The 24,044-nt window shown below is 39.0% G+C and overlaps 1 protein-coding gene across 9 annotated transcripts in view; it reads left to right on the forward strand.

Annotated features, from left to right (window-relative positions):
• Positions 1–22,293, forward strand: part of CNOT2 (CCR4-NOT transcription complex subunit 2) — a 56,198-nt gene extending 33,905 nt beyond the window's left edge. For 4 of the 9 annotated variants that reach the window (XM_028747729.2, XM_028747723.2, XM_028747724.2 and 1 more), the window contains 14 exons: positions 2,358–2,424; positions 6,708–6,855; positions 7,330–7,512; positions 10,306–10,385; positions 11,396–11,521; positions 12,521–12,645; positions 13,714–13,834; positions 13,955–14,111; positions 15,991–16,052; positions 16,148–16,197; positions 16,743–16,843; positions 17,849–17,993; positions 19,806–19,887; positions 21,148–22,293. In XM_028747729.2, coding sequence (XP_028603562.1) covers positions 2,358–2,424; positions 6,708–6,855; positions 7,330–7,512; positions 10,306–10,385; positions 11,396–11,521; positions 12,521–12,645; positions 13,714–13,834; positions 13,955–14,111; positions 15,991–16,052; positions 16,148–16,197; positions 16,743–16,843; positions 17,849–17,993; positions 19,806–19,887; positions 21,148–21,167 — 1,467 coding nt within the window. In that variant the 3' untranslated portion in view covers positions 21,168–22,293. Of the gene's footprint in view, positions 1–2,357; positions 2,425–6,707; positions 6,856–7,329; positions 7,513–10,305; positions 10,386–11,395; positions 11,522–12,520; positions 12,646–13,713; positions 13,835–13,954; positions 14,112–15,990; positions 16,053–16,147; positions 16,198–16,742; positions 16,844–17,848; positions 17,994–18,989; positions 19,270–19,805; positions 19,888–21,147 lie in introns of those variants that run through there. The other 5 variants (XM_028747730.2, XM_077934719.1, XR_013394352.1 and 2 more) reach the window with 5 other exon arrangements.
• Positions 22,294–24,044: the final 1,751 nt, after the last annotated feature.

The following is a 24,044-nucleotide window of genomic DNA, read 5'->3' on the forward strand; positions in this document are numbered from 1 at the left end:
CACACATGGTACTTGAGTGTTTGCAAGCTCCACGTTTGTGCCACACAGATCTGTGGCAATGCATGCCCTTCAGCTAACTAGGAACTATAAAATGGGTAGGTTGTTCTTGTGCCAGACCTGAGTGCCTTGTGAAGCTATGACACAGGACATGAAGGAAATAATCTTCTCCAGTTATTCAGAATATGAAGTTTATTGCTGTGCTGCCTGTAAATATGGAGGCCCCATTTTGCCCCCAGTCATTCCTGAAAGCTTTTATAATGCACCTATTCATAGTCCAGTGGGTCTTTTGCACTAAATGCAAACTAGGGATCACTCCAAACATTCCAGTATTCAGTTTTTCAGAGAGATAGAAATGCTATTTATGCTCATGGAGCTTTTCATTGGCCTATGGCTGTGTGGTTGATCATCCTTGATAATAAGTCCATCCATCCTCCCCCTTCTTTGTCCTAGTCCCCATGCCACAAATACTTACATTCTTGAGGCATTTCTTATACATCAGTGGCCTGAGAGAGGAAAAATAAAATCACTTTTCCAATTTCCAAAAAGCTTTTCTGCTTAATTGCTTCGTGGTGACTTGCCTACTGGTGACAAAGTTCTCAGTGGGCTAGTTTTCAGTGAGGTGGCAAGCCTATTGTTGGGCAGTACCACTTCAGACTACAGGTGGAAGAAAGTTCATATGACTGAATACCCCTCTGTTTTGAAAAAATAAATAAATCTGGAAAGCTAAACTAGAACACCCTGCCATACAGTTATCTATGTAGAAAGATGCTTTATGTATAGGAGCAATTGATGATGTAAACTTCCACCTGCAATCTGAGCGAAACAGCTCAGACTGAGAACTAGGTCAATGATACTTAGTGAGTCTGATAATCTCTGTTAGGTTTATTGTGCTGATAACAAGTCAAAATGTGTGCATGCAGAAAATGTGCATATTACTGCACGTATGTCATAGAACCATTTTTCTCTGTGAGTTTTGAATAATAATTTTGGATGTTAGAAATTTATGGTGAATCGAGAGTATTAATAAATCATGGATAGCCTTGCATTCTGAGTGTCACATTGAGAAATTTCCTCCCTTTCATGTCAAATTGTTTTATTAAATGTGATTAGTTTGAGTTAGAGCCTGAATAGTTTATTAGTATTTTTTCCTCTTTTGGTACTATTTCTCATCTAACTATTTCCAGAATTTTCCCCATGTGCATTCCTATTTCCATCTGTGTTTTTGGAGCTTTCCAACCTCCTCCTTCGTCCTGCAACTCCCGTTGGTGTCTTGGGAGCTTCTCAGTCTTTCTCAACCTCCATCTTTTAGAGCATATTTCGTAGGAGAGGGGCACTTGGGAGCTTCTGTGCAGAAGTACAAGTGCTGCCTTTGTAACTTCAGATACTTCCTGTGTGTTCCATTATCTGTCCTGTTAGAAGTGGTCACTAGCTTAGAGAACCTTCCTAATCTCAGTTTACTGAAACTGAGTCCTTGTATGCAGCTCCGTATAGCAAAATGTATCTAACAATAGTCCTATTTAGGCAAAAGCTTGTGGGTATAAAGTGGGGAGGGCACCTGCACACAGGGCTCCACTCCCAGTGACTGCTGGTTCTGCTTCCGAACTTCTGGTGTTTAATGCAAGATCCAAAGAAGGGCGATTCTAAGCTGAACACGCTTAGAAGCATCTTCTTAGTCAAGAACCCTGTGTTATTACTTCTACACATCTTCATATGAGCACGCTTAGAACTCCACTTCAGACCTATGCACCCAACACACAAAGTTCGAAGGGTGACAGAGTTCACTGGGAGGTTGGGAGCAGGGCCTTCTCTGCACACTGCCTTTAGTAAAGGTAAAGGGACCCCTGACCATTAGGTCCAGTCGTGGCTGACTCTGGGGTTGCGGCGCTCATCTCGCTTTATTGGCCAATGGAGCTGGCGTACATCTTCCGGGTCATGTGGCCAGCATGACTAAGCCGCTTCTGGCGAACCGGAGCAGCGCACGGAAACGCCGTTTACCTTCCTGCCGGAGCAATACCTATTTATGTACTTGCACTTTGACGTGCTTTCAAACTGCTAGGCGGCAGGAGCAGGGACCGAGCAACGGGAGCTCACCTTGTCACGGGGATTCGAACCGCTGACCTTCTGATCGGCAAGCCCTAGGCTCTGTGGTTTAACCCACAGCGCCACCCGCGTCCCTCACTGCCTTTAGCTCCCTACTTTAAACCTGCACATGCTTGCCCCAAACACATGAATTGCCGTTCAAACTTGCCTGCAGTAGATGATTTCACAACTGCCTTCATTAATTTTCTTAAAGAGTTTAATATTGTAGAAATACTTTATTATCCTATCCTTGACCGACTCTTTGTTTACCATTTTAGATGCTGGCATCACCTTCAACATCAGGTCAGCTGTCTCAGTTTGGGGCAAGTTTATACGGGCATCAAAGTAAGTATTCTATTCTAAGTTATATGTGAATGTACAGGCTTGTATAAGTTGTTTTGCAAACATGCTGGCTTAATGTTGCTTTTTCTTTGCCTACCGCTGTGATTTCAGTGTATCTTTAGATTCTTGTTGTTTTTTTAACCAACTCCTGAAAGGTCAATGGAGTGCAAAATACATTTCTATTGGCCTACCTTCTGTCTATTCCCCCCCCCCCAATTTTTTTATGAAGTTTTTCACAGTTATAACAAATGTAACATGGGGGGGGGGGAGAGAAAACACACAAGAGAAAACACATTACTAAAAAAGAAAAGCATTTTCTTTGACACATATCACTTGAAAAACCCAAATTATCTTACCTTGTTAATTGAGTTCCTCGAATCCCTCCCTTCTGAATTTCACTGTATCTGTGTATAACAGCTCTCCAATATCATTCTACAACTAAAATTACTTCCAACTATGAACTATCTTCTTCTCTTTTCTTAATATTCTAAATCCAACTTACTTACAATTGAATCTTATTTTAATCCTTTTCCTGTTTGGTACTTTCAAGTGACTTCTAGTTATTTATATTACAATATTTAGTTAAATAGTCCTTAAATTTCTTATATTACAATATTTAGTTAAATAGTTCTTAAATTTCAGTCTTCTTGATATTCCTCTTCTTTCTGGTCGCGGATTCTTCCATTCAGGTCGGCTAGCTCCAAAAAGTCCAACATCTTCATCTGCTGTTCTTCCACCATTGGAATTTCTTGGGATTTCCAATTTTTAGCTAACAGTAGTCTGTCTAATAGGGAGGTTTTCCTAGGTTACAAGAGGCTAGGTTACAAGAGGCTGAATATCCTCTATGGGGCAGTGGATTTTTTTCTCTCATAGGCCTAGTTCACACACCACATTAAACCATAGTTAAAAATAAACTATGGTTTAATGTGAACAAGCATGGTCCTGGTGCATGCTGCTGAAATTGCATCTTTTCCGCTCTTGTTGCTGCTGTCTTGCCTGGAAATAGGGCATGTAGCTTGTATTATCTGAATCTGGCCTCGTGGTTTATTTCTCTGTGAACAAACCATGATCAGAAACCAGCTTGGCTTACCACTTGTGGTTTGTTGGGAGGACACAGAATCATGTGGTTTGTTTCAAAAACATACAGGACCATACTACAACTTGCTTCCTGGCAGTGTGGCAAGAGTGAGAGAAGAAGGAAGTGCTTGCAATTTCAGCACTGTACAACAAACACATTGCTCAATCACATTAAACAATAGTCTGTTTTAACTATGGTTTGATGTGAAGTGCAAATCAGGTTATATAGCTATTAAATACAGCTGATTTTTCATGAATTTTGGGGTGGGCAACCTCTCCTTGACTCTAAAATGAAAAACAGCTGGGCTGAATTTATTAGTTTAGCGGATATCTGGAAATAATTCAGTAGGTCAGGATTATTTCCAAGTCTGGATAAACTGCCAACAGGAATTAAAAGTGAAAGTAGACAAAAGCAACTCCTTTGCCTTACAAGACTGTCTAGGAATTTATCTTCATTTCAGCAGGCAAATGTAAAAATCTCTTAACTGCCCACAAGAAATTCTCCCCGTGGTGCAACAATGTGCTAATACTTCCCTGCCTCATATTAGCCAGTTAAGATATAATATAGACAGAATTGCTCTCATGATTAATAACATCTAATTCCTCACAACTAAAGTGTTTTAGGATTCCACTTTTTTTATAAAAAAAAACCAATCATGTTGATAGCCTGATGTTTTGTTTCTCTCCATACCCATATTCATGAGCAGGAAGGCATGGTATTTGTGGCACAAATTTTCCCTGTGAAGAGCAAGCAGGAGTAGCAAACAGTAGGAAGCCTGGCTAGTCAATTCAGGTGGTAATGTTGGTTTTGGCACATGAAGCCACAGCTCCCAGTGCAGAACAAAAGCTAATCACAGCCCTAGCCCAAACTGTTGGAGGCCTGAGGAGCCAGACTCACATGGATGAATGGGTCTCTGCTGTCAGGGATATTGGCAATGCTCATTCGGGGAAATGGCTAGGTGCAAACCTTTTAAGATCTTTGCTAGAGCTCCCCGTGGCAAAACAAAAGACACATATGCACTGCTTTTTAATTGACTTTAATATTGTACCAATTAATCAGCATTTTCAACATTAATATAAATAGTGCAGAATTTTGAAAGTAATGACTTAAACATTATTTCTTGGGCATAATGAATGTTCCAGGGTGTGGTTTTCACTTTGATTTTCCACTTATTTTTTAAACTAATAATATAGAAGGTATTGTAAATATAGTCTACTCTTTAAGAAGCCTATTTCTTTGTTGACTGAAAATGGAAAGTGAAAAGTTGTACCAAGGGCATGCCTTCTCCTTTTCCAAGTGCTTTTTAATATTATGTAGATCTATCTCTGAAACCGTGATTTACAGCAAAAGCTCAAAATGAAATCAAACCCAGCAGCAGACCCTAAAAAGAGCCACAGATAAACAGTACTTACCATATTCAAAATTCCAAGTTATGCAGACACATAGGAATCAGTTAAATATATTTTATGACGATGAAGATTAAAACAACCTATAAGCCACTCCAAAATAAATACATACCAACTGATGCATGTAAAAGAACTGTTGATTGCTCTTAGGCAAACCAATATTAACAGCTTCTTTCACAACACATAGAGTGTTGTAAAACTGATGACAGTACAAATTTTTTCCATTCTGATCTTCCTTCTTGCTCTTTTTTAATTTGAGTAGTCCCAGTTTGCATACTGCACATGAAAAAATGTTTCTATATTTTCAAACAAATGTGTCACATGCAATGGATCAATGGCAAATCAGTAGGTTTGCCACTTGAATATTTAATACATTACCTTTAACAAGGGCAAATGAGTTTAAAGATGGGGGCTTGTATATCAACAAAGTTGGGTAAAACAAAGCCTATATATATCCTTGTTTAACATATAGGTATATAGTCTTTTTTGTTATACCTTTAGGTGGCTTGGTTTTCGGAATATAGAAACTTCTCTGCAGAAGTTTGTGATACTTCAGACGGTCTAGACCTCAAATAAAACTTCATAACATACTCATTGTGTCCATATTCACAGATGTGTTGCAAAAGAGGAGAATGAACCTTGACTGCAGTTTGTAGTTAGCAAGGAGAGAGCTTATACATGACCTTGGGTTCGAATGACACAATAAGCCAAACCTTGATTTAACTTGGCATAAGGGTTTTTTAAAAGGAAGGAAGAGAGAATGAAAACAACAGGGAGGAGTGAAGACGCTTTGAGCTCCTTTCCAGAAGCCTGCACAGTTCTGTGGTTCTATAACTATAATGTGAAAACCAGCCATTGTCTAGTGAGCTGGTGAAGGATTTCAATCATAGGCACTTAGTGACTCTGTTTCAATGCCTAGTTTCCTTTGGCATTCATTCTTCTTGCATAGCTGTGAAGTGGTCAGGTCTCTTTTTGATTAACTGCCACTTGTCACCTGAACCCAGCAAATTCTGGTTAATCTTGCTTTGTTTCAAACAGACTGTGGGTAACTTCAAACAGTAGTTTATGAAGCTGAGTCCCCGACCCCAATAAACCATAGTTAAGATTAACTGTTTTTTAGGATTCAGATGAAATGCTAATCTCCTTAATCTAAATGGGAAGCAACAGCTTCTGATTTCATGGCGCTGCAGTGGGAGAGGAAACATACAACTCTGGGGAGAGACTAGGTTTGTTCCTGTCATAATTAACACAGCCTGAACAAAGCGAATAGAGCTTACAATCAATGTAAGTGACATTGCAGTCCACCAATAAATACTGGAAATGAAGACTTCTGGTGTACACTTTTTAAAAATCCGGATGTTTTAAAGCAAATGGAACAGTTTCTGTTACTTAAATTTGTTTGGAGCCAATATTTGCTTAGGAGGCTTATGGTGCCCTTCAAATTAAAAATAAGTTCTAAAAACATAGCTCCTGCTTGAAAATCTCACTTAAAAAAAAAAATTTTGTCAATCAAACACATTAACATTTCAGGCGAAACTTTATATTAATATATATGTAAGTAATTTATCTCCAAAATGAAATTCCCTTTACCCAACTTAAAAAAAAAAGAGTTTGGAAACTGCACCCACTGAATTTAGAACTGATTTCATAAAAAGATAGCCTATTGTGTGCATTTTTGTTTTTTTTTAAAAACTACCTAGCACATTTGGCTGTCAAATCAGAATGAATACCCATTTTTGCGAAAACCATACTTGTCTTCCTTAATTCTCTACATTGCCACTCCTCTGACTTTTTTCCAATAGGTGCACTAGGCCTTCCAATGAGGGGAATGAGCAACAATACCCCTCAGTTAAATCGCAGCTTATCGCAAGGCACTCAGTTACCGAGCCACGTAACGCCAACAACAGGGGTACCAACAATGTCACTTCACACGCCTCCATCTCCAAGCAGGTATTTATTGACAGCACTTATTTCTGCAGGGGTTCCTAAAATATGTAGCATATGTTTTTACTTTAAATTATTTTGCAGTGCACATACATTAAAAAGAACAATGTTTTAATTTTCTAGATTACGGCTTGTGATTTGAGGGTACTGGAGGAAAGCTTGTAATGAAATATTGATCCCAGCCTTTGGAAAATAATATTCACATTCTGCTGTGCAGCTTGTTAAAATAAGACACTATATATATGAAATGTCCTAAACTTGCTCACCCTTTTTAAAAAAATCTGAAACTAACCGAGCTAGGGAAAAACTTTGGGAGCCACTGCCAGTCAAGGTAGACAATACAGGCAGCTCTTTATATGCGTATGTTTCTAATAGCCAGCTTGTTTAGATGCAATTCTGAAAAGAATTGTTTGCTTTGACCGCTTCAAAATAACGATATTCTGCTGAACATCATTGTATCTGTTGGATCTTCTTTTCCAGGGGTATATTGCCTATGAATCCTAGGAATATGATGAACCACTCCCAGGTCGGTCAGGGCATCGGAATTCCCAGCAGGACAAACAGCATGAGTAGTTCGGGATTAGGCAGCCCTAATCGAAGCTCACCCAGCATAATCTGTATGCCAAAGCAACAACCCTCTCGACAACCTTTTACTGTGAACAGGTAAGGCAGATTCAGTATTAGGAACCAATTTGCTGCTATGACCTAAGCAAATGATCTGAATTTTCAAAGCTGGGTTATGTGTTGAATTAGGTCAATTTTTGTGGGAAAGCGAATGGCTATTATTATTATTATTAATATTTTTATACCCCGCCCATCTGGCTGGGTTTCTTTTGAAATGCTTTCACCAGTTTTTGCAGCCCTACAAACTAAAATCAAAACTTTTTTTTATCAAATGTATCAAAACATAATTATTTAGGATTGTATTGAAGGCTACACCAGTGGCGTTCCATTGGCACAGCAAGACTTTCCCCCACCCCACCCAAAATCTGCTCCAGTGTGTTGCCAACTCCCCACCCTCCAGCTGAGGTTGAAGGTGCATGAGGAACAAGAGAGGATGAGGAAGAGCCATTGTGAGCATGGGTGTCTTACTGGTCAAGTGGAACAGCAGCCAAAGTTGACTTGCGATGCATTAGGATTAGTTAGCTTGTATTGCCAAGCTTTGTGTTAAATGTGTCAACTCTCCCAGCTCAAGGAGTGATATAAATACATGAACTGCATGTATGTAATGGAGCTTCTCTTCTTCTGACATAAACCCACGTCCCACAAGCTGCCCTTCCTTCCATCCAGAACAGCGCCACTGAAACAGATCAAGCCCTTACACAAATATAACTGGCTTCTCTGGATAAGATAGTGCAGGCATAGGCAAACTCGGCCCTCCAGATGTTTTGGGACTACAACTCCCATCATCCCTAGCTAACAGGACCACTGGTCAGGGATGATGGGAGCTGTAGTCCCAGAACATCTGGAGGGCCGAGTTTGCCTGTGCCTGAGATAGTGCTTATCATCTACTATTCTTGATCCAAGCTTTTTTAAAAGGACTAGAAAAAGAAAGCAAACTTGAAACGGAACACCTTCTAGTCACCCATGTTAACCTGCTGAGATTCAGTCTTGGATGCTTGTAGACCAAAAATAACATTTAGTACACTGGTATCATGTATTTATAATTCCAGACAGAATAACTCGAAAGTGGTAATAGGAAGTAAAATAATGTTATATATTTAGTATTTAAGTTGCAGTATAGGTAATGTAGATCTTCATATAAGGAAATAAATACAATTGCTAATAAGCAAGTTCCCATATCTGAGGGAGGTCATATCTGTACTTTATCAAATTTAGCCAAGGTTTCTTTTAAAACCTCTTAAATTATTAACTGGCTTCAGTTCTCAACAATTTTTGTACAGTGAAGACTTCTGTGTTTGTGCAGTTGTTTCATAGAGAAATCTTTTCACTCGCTGGGTCTGTTGGTCAATGTAATATCCATTTTCTAAACATTTTTAGCCTGGAAGAGGTGCAGTATTGGTATTACTGTGCTTTAAGAATACGAGTGTTAGACATAAATTTTACCAAGGCATAAACTAGTAGGGCAATAGCTAACAAAGAACTGTATATGCTCCTGCAGCATGTTTATTTTAAATAAGAACTGTTAAAACAGAAACCTGTTCAACCATCATTCCAGTTTTCTGACAGTGAAGAATACCAATTATGCCAAACAATGCATTTTAAAAATGGAAGGCAGGTGTGTCAGTTAGAATGCAACTGATAATTCATTAGCAGTTCCATTCTTTTCACTTGAAGAATCTTGAATCTGACCGTCAGATACCCATTTCCAAACAACATACTAAAACAAGCTTATTGTTGCATTAATAAATTACAGAGAACACGTTAATAGCCTTCATCTTATACTCATGGCTGTTCTTTCTCTGCACTCACCCCCAAAGTCAGGTGGACCGAGCACTAGAAGTATAAATGAAGAAGTGGCTAAATAGAAAAAAAACCCCAAACAGCTGGTGAAAGGGAGAAACAGGAAGAGAGACTGAGTATTAAAATAGTTTTATACTTTTATGAGTATGTTTCAAATCTGAAACAACTAAGAGCCCTTTTTTTCTTTCTCTTTTTACCATATACTGATTGTTTTCAGTATTATACGTGATCTCTACTTCCTGGGGAGGTTTTGAATTTCCTCTGTTGTTTTGAGAGCTTGCTCGGATGCTTGCTTCTGCATTTCCTCAGAGCTGCACTTTACACCTTGTCCTAACATTTTCCATGAAAGGATTTCTTCAAGACAAAATAACCTTGGAATGCACACCCTGCTTAAACAAATGTGGGATATGCATAAAGATGCTTCGTTGAACGCACTAAAATGCTCATTTTTTGACCTCTTTTGGTGCAAGGTTCCACTTACGTTCTTATTAAGTCAAATATTCATTGAAAAGTTTAAACAATCTCATTCTAACATTTTGACCAGCATTGAATACAATGGTGTGCCATTATATTCTATCGGCGGGTTTAGGTTTTTTGTTCCTCTTCACATGGATTGCCTTTATCAGCATTCCATGGGATCCTAGCTGTACTGAGAATTCTTTCTTTTAAGAGCTCAAAGGGCTGTCAACTTAAAATCCCTGATCCTTTAAAAAACACCTGTAAGGATCTATTTAGGTTTCCAGCACGACCCAGTTAGCTCTTTACCTATTTTAGCCAATGTAGTCACCCAGATCTGAAAGACGACCAAAGCATTTTTGTGATTGAAGCAGTATAATAAAGATTTCTGTTTTAAATTTTGAGCTTTCTGTTTAAACTTAACATTATATTGTGTTCAAATTAATGTTTGTTTTGCAGAGCTGGGTGTGTTGGGGAGTCATATGAGAACAATTAGCTAGGTGTTCGTCATGTATCATTTTCTCTCATCCCCCACAGATGATTTTAAATCTGTTCCACTACTCTTGTTTTTTATAGTATGTCTGGATTTGGAATGAACAGGAATCAGGCGTTTGGAATGAATAATTCTTTATCAAGTAACATTTTTAATGGAACAGGTAAGCCCACTTAAAACTGCACACTTGAGAGACTTTGCTGGAAGCACATTTTGTATACAATTTTAGGGTGTCCCCCCCCAAATTACAATATTTGTGTAGACATTCATGAAGTTTTTCAATAAATGTTCAGAGTTCTTAAATTATAAATGACTTAAGTTCTGAGTCATATAAATTAGAAGGCAAACTAAATTATTTTATTTACAAAGACACTTAAAGAATGTGTGTTAAATGTCTTGCATGTAATCATAGCCCAGCTCCACCAAATTTCTGTTCTGGGTTTGCAACCTTCTTCCAGCTGAGCTCTGGGGATCTCAGGGGAAGCAGATACGACAATGCTGGAACGACGACCTTCTCCCCATTCCCAGCCACTGGACTTTCTCACTGCAGTGGGAATGTCATAAATTGTGGTGGTAGTATTTGACACACAACTATCCATTGGTTTTCCTGGGACTCAGCTGCTTATGCTGCTGGCTAGACATCAGGCATAATTCCCCTCTTTAAACCCTCTTATCATGTAGGATGTTTTGAACTACTGTTGGATCATTAACTGGGTAATTTAACACTAGACAACTACTAGTTAAATTAAAATTATATATTGATGCCAGAGCTGCATCATCTGTAGTCCCAGTGGTAAACCACTGTTATATTGAACCTGTTCCAGTATGTTGTTGGTAATGTTGTTTTTTTCATCTTTTTTTGCCAGGTAGCTATAGCCACAACATGGTTTTAGGACTGTTAATTTTGCTTTTAATTGTTTTCTGTGTCCATTCAAGAATTAGCATTTTATTTTTACTAGCTTGCGTTAAGCTCCTGGTCATATTTTCAGTGCGAGACCCTCTCTAACTTGATCTCTCCATTTTGGGATATTTCTTTCCTTTTGTTGTAGGGGCAAGAAAGTGATATAAATATCACCCTGGTGCTTGAGAGTTAGTAATGATTCACTCTGCAGTGTCGTTTTTATGGGAGACAATTTTTGAGAAGAATTTTAAGTTGCCTGCATTTACTTTTAGATGGCAGTGAAAATGTGACAGGACTGGACCTTTCAGATTTTCCGGCACTAGCAGACAGAAACAGAAGGGAAGGAAGTGGGAATCCAACTCCATTAATAAACCCTCTAGCTGGAAGGGCACCCTATGGTGAGTGTGTGTCACTTAAAACTGGTACTTTGGCAGCCTAGTTTGCTTTTATCACAAGGCACAATGGATATTTGAAAACAGGTTTGTTGAAATTGATACTTGACACTGTTCTATAGTTAATGTCATTTCTTGGGAAAAAGGAAATTGCAAGATTCCAATAGAAACATAATTAAAACATTTAGGCTGCAATCCTATACCAACTCACCCAGAAGCCCAAAAGAGGCAGAGTTCCTAAAATCAAGAGAGAACTTTGATTTCCTAATCTGAGAATAATTAAGGGAAGCAAGAGAATTGCCAGATCGTTTGTGCTATAAATTTTCTTGTTTTCACTTACTGCCTCCCCATTCTACTTTCAACTGCTACTTCGTATTTTTTTATCTATATGTGAGTCAAACAGTTATTTCTGATGTACTTTCCATTGTTGTAGCCAAGAATTCATCTCTTTAGCCCAGTTTCACATTCCTATCTTGAATAGCTTGGCCTATTTTTTTGTGTGTGAATAAGGGTTGAAGGATTGTGTCTAGAGGGTATCTGCAGATCTACCAGTCTAAGTGCTTGCAGTTTTTCTCCTGCACTTAGTCACCATAAACCATTGCAGTGACGTGTTGAGTTACCAATTATCTTAGTATGTTAGAAGATATAAGATGAGGAAATGTGCCGAAGCAATTTAGAACTGCTTTCTTTAATAATACTGTGTTAAATGCTGTTTGTTTTATTTTTTAAAGCACCCTGTTGCCCCCTCCCATACCTTGACATTGTTAATTGTAAGAATGTTAACTTAAAAATGACAATCAAATCTTTTATGAAGAATTGGTTCAATAGACCTACATTTATAATAGTTTCTGCAAACTGCTGCATTGAAAGAACATATTTTTCCCTGTTTTTTAATTTCTTCTTTCATTATCTGTTGAGGTAGAAAATTTTGCTGATGGAAGTGAGAAAAATCAATAGCAGCACAGAAATATAATATCTAATTTGGTACACTTATCTTCAACACAGTTGGAATGGTAACAAAACCAGCAAGTGAGCAAACCCAGGACTTCTCAATACACAATGAAGATTTCCCAGCTTTACCAGGCTCTAACTACAAAGATCCAACATCGAGTAATGATGACAGTAAATCCGTAAGTGTCTCCTGGTTTAAAAAAAAGGAAACAATTATTTTGAACCCATAGATCTAGGAAGAATTAGCCTCATCCAGAACAGGTTGAACATCAAACTCTTTGGCAGAACTTCTGTATTGTTAGTGTTGAGCATCAGTTTATGGACCCTCAGAGTCTACTAATTTACCGTGGTACTAATTTTGCATTCCACTACATCCCTAAATTTTATGTAAAGGAGAAATAGAGTTGGGTGGTGTGAGCACATTGATGATGCCCTATTCAAATTTCCCAGTTCATGGCACTGAACGGCTTTATACAGATCAGCAGTGGGGAGCCTGCAAGCCAGATTAGGACCAGCACAGCTCTTAATTTGGCCTGCAAAGCCAGCCATTTCCCCCAACTATGCCCACCTGCCCTACACCTTAAATCTTTTATTATGCTGGGCAGGCAAAGATTCAGCCTTCAAGTACACTCCTGACTGTTCCATGGCAAGCAAAGCTTGCAGTCGGTGCTAATCAGCGGTAACTAGAAAACCTTTTCCATGATAGGTTGCACCGTGGCATTCCCAGTCATGCGACTTCGCAGCCTGCCATGAGTTCAAAGAATCGGGAGCGCACTTAGAACACCAGGTGATTGACATGTTGGCATCCTCACCCAGCCAGCAAAATGGCCAGCAGGGATTGAGGAGCTCCTGCTCGTGTTCTCCGCCCCGATATAAATGCTATAAAACATGGGGAACGAAAAGGAGACCTGCAAATCAGCTGGAACAATACTTAAAAAAGGAAAAGAATCTGCAGTTTTAATTTAAGGCCCTATTCCAAAGGACGCCTTGAATATGCACACAGCCAATCTTCTGAGCCCATGGTTTTAAGGCTGTTGTCCTCCCTTACAGTGCTGCACTCAAAGCTCGTGGGAGGTTCAGGATCAACCTCTAACACAAGGAAACAGTTGTCATTGGGAAGAAAAAATGGTATACAAGCATGTATCTCTGTACACCTCTAAAGGGATTCTGTGGCTTACAGTTTGTGTATACTTGTCCTTTTATGTCTTTTCTCATGCTAAATTTCTTGCTACATTTTCTCTGAATAGAATTTGAATACATCAGGCAAGACATCTTCTAGTGCAGATGGACCTAAATTTCCTGGAGATAAAAGTTCAACAACGCAAAACAATAACCAGCAGAAAAAAGGGATCCAGGTGTTACCTGATGGTATGCTCACTCTCTTTCTCTCCTCCTGCCCCTGTTTCCCATTAAATTTTCTCACAAAAGCTTTTAAATGTTTTATGGTTCTGGACATTTTGGGATTAATCTCGTGGTGTGTTTGCCTAGGTCGGGTTACCAACATTCCTCAAGGGATGGTGACAGACCAGTTTGGAATGATTGGTTTGTTAACATTCATCAGGGCAGCAGAGACAGACCCCGGCATGGTACATCTCGCATTAGGAAGTGACTTGACAACTCTAGGTCTCAATCTCAACTCTCCTGAGTAAGTTGTGCTCTGTTTCCGTACCATTTGTTGTTCAAACTAAGGACTTCAGCTAGCCACCTTGAAAAATCAAAGCTTTAAATATATTTTGCTAACTGAAAATGAAATATTGGAAAGCAAAAAATAAATAATAAAAAAATAAATGTTTGTTTCAAGATGTTGAGTTCTCTGCAAGCTTCCAATAAATCAAGATCCTCTTTTCTTCCTTCTGTTTTCAAGAGTGTGAATTGGAAAAATCCTTCATATCAAATCAATTAAAACAAAACAAGATACTGATTTGCATATGTGAATAGTGTATGTTCTTGTGCTCATTTATTTGTTTAAAATACTTGCATAACACTTTTTTGAGAATATCAAAGCAGTATCCAAATGGAAAAAGCATACAATTAATAATAATAATAATAATAATAATAATAATAATAATAATAATTTATTTATGCCATAAAATTTATCTACTGCTTGATAAAAAACCCCTCTTGATAATAATAATAAAACAATAAAGTTATAATATGACCTATTATATTTTCTTATTAATAAATATAATAGGTCATATTAAGTGTACAGCCAGAATCATTACCATTTATAATACACACACACCCTAGAAAGACTTTGTTTTCACTATGTAATTCCTGCTTTTCTTGAGTTATTTGTTATCTGAGCGGCAGACAATGTGCCAGACTCCTTGCATTACCATAGTTTGCTGCCCTTATTGCTAGGTGAGGAATAGCCATGGATTTTATTGAGCTTTCCATAGAAAAGTGTGCAACTGAGGATGTACATGTGATATTAGTAGAGTAGGCTCATGAGAATGGCTGAAAGTGTTTATTAAATGTATGTTTTATTTTTTGGGAGGGTGACTGCCCCAGGGAGCATGATAGACATCTCCACCCCACCCCCTGGCACTACATTTTTAGGAACATTTTCCCCCTTTGCAGAGACTTGAGGAGCTCTCTTAACTGACAATCAGCTGGTGGTCAGTTGCATGGAGTCTCTGCAAAGTCCCTGCACCAATCAGCTAAAGGCGCTACAGCACCCTCTTTTGAAAACGTTGTCACCGATGGGTGGGGAATACATCACGGCGTCATGTGATTGACTGGGGTAGGGGTGGGAGAACAGAAAGATCTGGTACCCCGACACAATCTCATCCTATGCCCCTCTTTATTGGACCTGTGCCACTACTTTGATCAGGACTCTGGTTTTGTGTTGTGTGTTGGGCTTTTGCAAAAAATAAAAAATGTTTAGTAATGGCATGTGAGGGCTCTGCTGCTTCCAGTTCCTTTGCTGCATGTGAGTGTATGCAAAGTTCCCTAGTGCACTCTTTCTCCACACCCCATGTTCAGAGCAGAAAGGTAATTGAGTAAGCTTGAAAGGAGTTAAATTGTAATGGTTTTAAGGCCGTACGTGGTGAATTTTAGAACCAATTGTCGGTTTCAGCTGGAAAATTTCCTTCATCTACATTCCCTCCATTCCACCAGAAAACAGGGTAAGCTGTGACCTCAAAAGAAAGATCATAGCTCTGCTGGTATCTGAACGGTTGTTTCCCACTCTGTGGAGTATGAGAAACCTGAGGAATGGTGTAGTTCCTTCAGCAAGAGAAGAGAAGCAGTGGTATGCTCCTTCTCAGGCCTGAGATGAAGTATTGGTATGGGAAGTACCCAAGAAGATCAAGCAGCCCACATGTTTTGCGATTTCATACATCACCTTTGCGCAGTGGAGCCAAGCCATACCAAATCAGGGTTTCAATGGCTACTGTGTTGTCTAGATAATGTATGAATTTTAGCCTGTGTGTGTGCATAAAGTAGTTTTGTGAAAAAATAACACAAATGTTGGGAGAAAGGTGGATCTTGATACCAATTCAGTCACTTTTTTTTCTGTGCAGAAATCTTTATCCCAAATTTGCATCACCTTGGGCTTCTTCACCTTGTCGACCTCAAGATATAGGTAGGGTGGATGTACGTGTGTGTGTGGTTAAAATTCCTAAGTGAGAGTCAGTGTCATGGGATCAGAATTAAATCGCTTTTCATTCCTTTATCTAGACTTCCATGTTCCATCTGAATATTTAACGAACATTCACATTAGGGATAAGGTGAGCAAAACCGTCTTGTCCCTTTATATAAACAAAAGGTTTGCCTGTTGAAATGCATAATGCAAGTTTCTCTGAGTTGTCTATAATTTCAGCAAAAAACTTGATTTCTAGACAGATTAAATTCTTTACTTCTCCCAGGATAATACAGTTCAGGAAAACTATTTTAACAGATACTTGTTACATAAACAAACTAGTAGTAAGGACTATGAATATGTGAAGGAGAAGAAAATTATAAGACCAGATATTTTCTACAACATTAGCTCTGCAACTGCTAAATAGGTAAATTGAAATAGACACTAGAGGGGGAAATGGATTGTTTTATTATACATGCTAGAAAAAGTGTTGGCAACATGCTTGGAGATAGGTTCACAATCCAGTTACACTCTTCCTGCTTCGTTGAAGCCAGCTGGAATTCTACCAGAGTAATTTGTCTCATAATAGCACCCTTAACTATAGGTCAATAAAAGTTTGATTGGATTTAGTGCCTTTATGCAAACTCCTTTCTTTAAAAAGTGTTCATCTTTTTTTTTTTTTTTCCTTTACAGTTGGCTGCAATAAAGCTTGGCCGCTATGGGGAAGATCTACTGTTTTATCTCTATTACATGAATGGAGGAGATGTATTACAGCTATTAGCAGCAGTAGAGCTGTATGTTCAGATTTCAGTGAATTTTGTATTAGGATACAAAGGAGACAATTATTCTGGTTACTTAAAAATTTTTAAATTGCTGTTTCAAATGCAAGTTATTTTATATGCCACATGTTAGGGAATTCCATGCTAGCAAGAATGACACTTGAAAGGAAACAGATTTCTGCTTATATATTTCCCGCACATGTGCTTGCATGGTGGAGAACCTATTCTCTAATTTCTGCCAGATGATAGACAGCCATCACTCATTAGAAGGAGAATACTGGGAGTTCTTAGTGGGGCGGGGGATGTGTGTGTGCACAGCTTTATCCTCTAGATTGAAGCCATTAACTAAAACCGTAATCTAAGCTCTCATAAATTGTCTTGCAATTTAGTTATCTTGTATTACCTACTTCGGGACGCAGGTGGCGCTGTGGGTTAAAGCCTCAGCACCTAGGACTTGCCGATCGAAAGGTCGGCGGTTCGAATCCCTGCGGCGGGGTGCGCTCCTGTCGTTCGGTCCCAGCGCCTGCCAACCTAGCAGTTCGAAAGCACCTTCGGGTGCAAGTAGATAAATAGGGACCGCTTACTAGCGGGAAGGTAAACGGTGTTCCGTGTGCTGCGCTGGCCTGCCAGAGCAGCGATGTCACGCTGGCCACGTGACCCGGAAGTGTCTGCGGACAGCACTGGCTCCCGGCCTATAGAGTGAGATGAGCGCACAACCCTAGAGTCTGGCAAGACTGGCCCATACGGGCAGGGGTACCTTTACCTTTACCTTATTACCTACTTCACGCTAGGCAAAAATATTTCATTAATACTTCCTAATATTACCATTGCATATAGGACAATATGTTCAATTTTTTGCTTGAGGTACTAACTTTGATAGCGGCTAGATTATTGTAGCATGTTAAAGATGTTGAGCAGCCATGTTGGCGTAGAGATATATTTTGAGTTTTAAAGAAGATTAAATCAGTGGAAATTAGCCAAGCTAACAGAGTCTCTTCCTTCCTGATTGGATAATAATAGATTCAACCGAGATTGGAGATACCACAAAGAAGAAAGAGTATGGATTACCAGGGCACCAGGCATGGAGCCAACAATGAAAACCAATACATATGAGAGGGGAACATACTACTTCTTTGACTGTCTTAACTGGAGAAAAGTAGCTAAGGTATTTTTCTTCTTCAGAGAAACATTTAAAAGTTGTACGTAAAAGGTTTAATTTGTGCACATTCTCACTAGTATTTGTAAAAAAGGGGGGGGGGGGCATTCAAGGCCGTGCACATTTAGGGTGGGTTGTTCTACACCAGAAATTCTGATTATGTGGAAGGAGACTCTGTTGGGACAGAGGCAGTAGCATACCAGCGTTCATTACCTTGGTTCCCTCTCAGTTCGCTGACTGTTGCCCATCTTCGGAATGCCTCAGATAATGGCCATATATATATATATATATATTTTTACACAAACGCTTATCAGAAGATGAACCCAGAAGTATATCAAGATCCCCTAGTTAAGTCGGAACTGTGTTCCTTCTTTTCAACTTGCTTCAGCCTTTGTCCCCTCGTTGCGTAAGTGATTGAAACATATTAAGACTATTGTCATGGGGATAATTACGTAAGGATGACATCCATCAACCAGCTTTGTAGAAAGCCTGTGGGGTTTTGATTTCACATTCTAGAAATGGCTCTTAAAACAATAGTTCGTTCACCTTAGGAGGAGGTCTGATTTGTACCTTTCTGTGAATCTTGGTTGAAATGTAAAGAGAGTGGTAAAATGCAGTTTATTTTGTCACAAATCTATATATCGGCCATGGGGAACCACTGCTTAGGCTCAAGCAGGGTATCATCTACAGCATCCAGAATCTGTTGCTAAGAGGTAACCAGGGACACTCTGGGCACTGTGACTCATATCCTACTTCCCTTTTTCTGTATACCCGGCTTGAAGTTAAGCTTGGGATGCAAAGGAGCATTTTTCTATCTCAACTGCAGCTATTCAAATTGGGCTGCAAAGGGGGGGGGGGAATTTTTAGGAGGTGCATCTTAAAATCAAGCCATACCTGCGAAAGGAGGAAGGAAATTGCATGTGGATTACCTTACATGTAGTATTTGTTGACTGAGTACAGGGTCAGTAATAAATATTTTGTATAAATGAGGACATTTCTCTCCAGACAGCTCACAATCTAAAGACAGGAGAAGAAGCAACTTAAATCTTGGAATAATTGCTTACACACAAGATGGGAGAGAGAGGCATGTCCTAGCCAACATAGCAGGAAGCTTGAATGGCTAGGAGTTGGTCTTGCTCCCTGTGGACACGAGAAGGAGTTTGAGTGTGACTTTGTATCTTTGAAAAATGTTGTTTTTGTAATTTTGAACTGAACTGAATGTTATCTATCCTGAATGTGTGCTGCGATACAAATTGTAGGTAAATAAACCATTGTTTAAAAGAAATGGATGAGAAAATACTGTATAGCTATTTCAGATCGCCAGGAAACATTAGACTTTTTCTTGTTAGCCTTCATCACAGAAAGACGAATGGTGTGTTTGGATGCCGTCTTGCCTTTAAAATCTTAAGCTTAATGGGTATTCCTAAACATGCTGGCAAGCGCAAGCCTGCATTTGATTGCTATCATTAGTACACATAACATGCAGATCTGTCCCAGATGGACGGAAAGCTCTTTCATTCAGAGAACTCTGATCCAAAGAACTGCCAGAGCTTAAAAATCTACACTGAGTACACACTTCAATATGTGTATTTTACCTATAAAGCTCTGAACGTGTTGAGGCATAAGGTAAAGGCCTTCCTGCTCTCATATTCCCCCCCCCCCCGGTAAGATCTTCTGCAGAAGCCTTGCTCTTTGTACCCATCCTTTCATAGGTAAGTTAAGCGGCCATGAAGAACAGAACCTTTTATTTGGCAACCCTCTGACTATGAATCGTACTCCCTTGCTTTATTCCTCATGGGCCTATGTTATTTATGTTTTAAGCATCCAGATCTTTCTGTACATGGATTTCCCCCCCATCTCTCAGCTGCAGTCCATCACAGCCCCCAGAAAGATGCTCCTGAGGGTCAGTGCATTGCATCACGGGAGAAATGGGAAATTCCTGCATGTGAGCAAAAGTGCCTTCTGCTCACACATGGGACAATTTGGAGCCAATCCATTTGGAGCCAGTTTGGAGCTCCCACACACGCCACTGCGGTGGAGCTGCAAGGCGATATTGCTGGCAAACATTTTTCTTTTGTTATTTATAATCTGCCCTGAGATCACTGAAGTGGAAAGGGGCAGAATATATAGAGAAACGAAAACAAATAACACATTTTTCGCTCTATAAGACGCACCAGACCATAAGACGCACCTAGTTTTTGGAGGAGTAAAACAAGAAAAGAAAAAAAAATTCTGAATCCCAGAAGCCAGAACAGCAAGAGGGATCGCTGTGCAGCGATCCCTCTTGCTGTTCTGGCTTAGCCACGCGAAGCCTCTTCAGGGCAGCGGGATGAAGGCTCCCTGGGCCCTGAAGAGGCTTCACACGGCTAAGCCGGAAGCTAGAACAGCGAGAGGGAGTGCTGCACAGCGATCCCTCTTGCTGTTCTGGATTCTGGGATAGCTGTGCAACCTGCATTCGCCCCATAAGACGCACACACACTTCCCCTTACTTTTTAGGAGGGAAAAAGTGTGTCTTAGAGCAAAAAATACGGTAGATGTCTGCCTATCATCTGGAGGTAGTTCTTACCAGCTACAGGTGACCAGGTGACTGACTGGCTTTACATATATCCTTTAGTAGAATTTAAAACTACAGTACATCATTTTCACTTCACAAGTTGCTGCTGCTTCTTCATGCCTTCCCCTGCCTCCTTATAAAAGAGCTTGCAGGGGAAATGTGATTTATAGTCCAGCACCTCCCAAAATTTAGAATATGTTATGCATTCTGCACATCTGCAGAATGTGGCACAGAAGAAAAAAAGTAAAATGGGGGGAATAGTAAATGGACAATTTTGGGGAAACACTTTAAAGTTTGTATGTAGTGTTTTACCATGATCCTCCAGAGCAGATTTTGAGGTTGCAGGGAGACAGGAAGCCCTAAGTCTTTCTGCAGGAGTGGAAAAGTGAAGGCTGCTGCTGCTGCTGCAGAATATTTATTTCCCCCTCACCATCATAATATAAAAGGAGACAAGGCCAAGAGAAGATTAGCTTCTTTGGTCAAGAGAAAATCTAGCAGATTTTATTTCCTCCTGAAGCAGCATTTTTCTTTGGGTTACACATGACCTTGTAGAATTTAGTGGGCCACCTGCTGATAATGAAGTGATCGTCTTTTTTATTTGGTTTCTAGGAGTTTCATCTGGAATATGACAAGCTAGAAGAAAGGCCTCATCTGCCATCCACCTTCAACTACAACCCTGCTCAGCAAGCCTTCTAAAGACTTCCCTTGTCTTGGGGTATGGCTGTCTCAGCACAATACTCAACATAACTGCAAAACTGATGTGGCTCAGGCATCCTGGTTTTAATTCCTTATGAGGATCTGGCAATTGGCTCATGCAAAAGGGTCACCATTTGAAGTCCTGCCTTACTAATTATGTGCTGCCCAACAACTAAATTTATAATTTGTTTTTCTTTAGTTTGAGCAGGGTCGGATTTTTTTTTTTTTTTTTTACTTTTTTTTTGCCAGCAGACAAGCTTGGGTCTGTAAAGACAAGCAAGTACACTGACAAAAGTTTACCACTTAGTTTCCAAATTGTAAAAAAAGGAAAAAAAGAAACAAGAAATAGACAATAAAATTTGCATTGTTCATTGTAGCACTCTTGGTAATAAAAAAAAAATGTTTGTGCATTTTTATGTGAAGATCCTTCTCGTATTTCATTTGGAAAGATGAGCAAGGTCTGCTTCCTTCATTTTACTTCCCCTTCAGTTCTTGAAAAGGCAGTTTTCGCCAACTTAATGCAAGAATATCTGACTGTTTAGAAGAAAGATATTGCCACAACCTTTGGTTCATTTCCAGGGTTGTGTGTTACTGAGCTTCATCTTTCCAGAATGAGCAAAACACTGTCCAGTCTTTGTTACGATTTTGTAATAAATGTGTACATTTTTTTTAAATTTTTGGACATCACATGAATAAAGGTATGTATGTACGAATGTGTATATATTATATATATGACATCTATTTTGGAAAATGTTTGCCCTGCTGTACCTCATTTTTAGGAGGTGTGCATGGATGCAATATATGAAAACGGGACATTCTGGAACTGCTGGTCAGGGGACGTCTTTGTCGCCCTGTGCACTAAAGGGCCAGATTTCAGCAGCCAAGGACATCCATACCCAAGTGAATGTGATGGGACTTAACGAAGTGAACTGAGACAATTCACTCTGGCTGTTTGAACAGCAGCGTTTCATAGGAAGAGAAAAAAAAAAGATCAATCTTGTATTTTCTGACCACATAAAGGCTTCTTCTCTTTGTAATAAAGTAGAAAAGCTCTCCTCACTGCAGTGTTGACTTTGATTTGAGATTGTGATATCACTTCTTCAACGATGAGAAAAATATGGGAAAAAAAGTTGAAGTATTAAAACATACTAAGCTATAAAGTGTTTGTGGCACTTAAAAGGAAGAGTCTTTTCGCTGCTGGAGCTTCATTGAATAAGAGTCGCATACGTTTCCACTGTAGGTCTGAATTCGTGATCAAACCTTGTTAATGTCAGAACAGGCTGACGTAATAATAGAACAATGTATTTTTAGCAATGGGGTAAGATGGGCAATCATGGAAGATGGTCCAAAAATTCACATTGAAATAACTTTCTTTTTGTCATGAGTATGTTGTTTAAACTTTTTGAGCAGAGAAGGTACATTTCGTTTAATGGCTATTTTTTCCCCTGGAGGTTCAAATCTAAATAAACCAACATGAAAAGCATTTAATTTGTGAAAGGCACTGTAACTATTCTCTAGGCAAAGGGGAAAAGGGGATAGTGTGTATCCTTTTTTCTTAACACATAATTCAGTCAACTGTGAATTATATTGCAATCGGATATTATAAGTTGTTACAACTTATCTGAAGTTACCAAAGTGGGAAAAGACAGCAAAATAATGTCGAGAGAAATGTTTAGTTTAAAACTTTTTTCTATATAGCGCAAAATAAATTTGTTAGCTCTTTTCTCAAGCGACTTTGGGAAATCAGCTGCTAGTAACATTGCTATGTTTTCTGTATCAGGTGTACAGCAAATATAAATTCTACATTTTTATATGTATTTTGGGTTAATGACAGACATAAAAATATAAAATGACAACTTATCATCTTCTTCTTATTTAAAACAAAGTGCTTCCTCAGCCAGTTAATGCTGGTAACTTACACCGTGACAAATACTGCTTAGTTGCTTGGTTTTGTTTCTCAGTTATTCAATACATTTGTGTTATTTACAAAGACCTTTAAAAGGGATGGGATTGGAAATATTCTCCACAATCTATTAATTTGTGAAACATAGAGCATTACCATAGAAGTCTCCACAAAACACACACACACACACACACACACACACGTAACGTCAGCACTGGCACATTTTGTGGTGTCAAAATGATCTCTCGCATTTTATGCTGGACCCCATGCGTTCAAATGTTCCTGTTGCATTATAGTTTGGGATGATTGCTAGGCATGAACTACCCTCCTGCAATGTGCCCTAATAAATAATGTTGCTGTTTCAAAGGGCCTGTTTTAAAATACTTCTAAGTATAACTTTAGATGCACTTTATTGTGGCCTAATTCACAGTATTGTACATGATGGAAACTTGGAAATGAATAAAGCAAGAACAGGATGTTGATGCTGGATGCTAATATAATAAAGCATTACATGCTGCCAAGAACAGAATTCTACTTTAGACTCATTGTTACGGAGCTGAGAATAGGTAGTAGTGGTTTATAAAACCATTGTGCCCTTCACATTCACACATTTGATCTATTTAACATTGAATTTAATATTATGAACAAAATGCTTGTGCACAAGAAAAATAGAAGACTGCCACAGGATTAAATATCTGCCTCTTAATTTCTTTTGAAAGAGAGCTGTAATTTAATGCTATTTTAATGATCCTTTATGCCAAATTGAGGAACAACTAGGTAAAAGTCAAGTATTCCCTTTTAGATAAAACCTAAATGGACACATTGCTGTGTTTTTAAATATAGCTCTCATGTCATCGTTCTGGTTACAGAAGGGTGAAACTGGGCATTATCTATTTGCTCCAGAAGA

Source organism: Podarcis muralis, chromosome 10 (genome assembly GCF_964188315.1).
Source record: "Podarcis muralis chromosome 10, rPodMur119.hap1.1, whole genome shotgun sequence".
NCBI lineage: Eukaryota > Metazoa > Chordata > Lepidosauria > Squamata > Lacertidae > Podarcis > Podarcis muralis.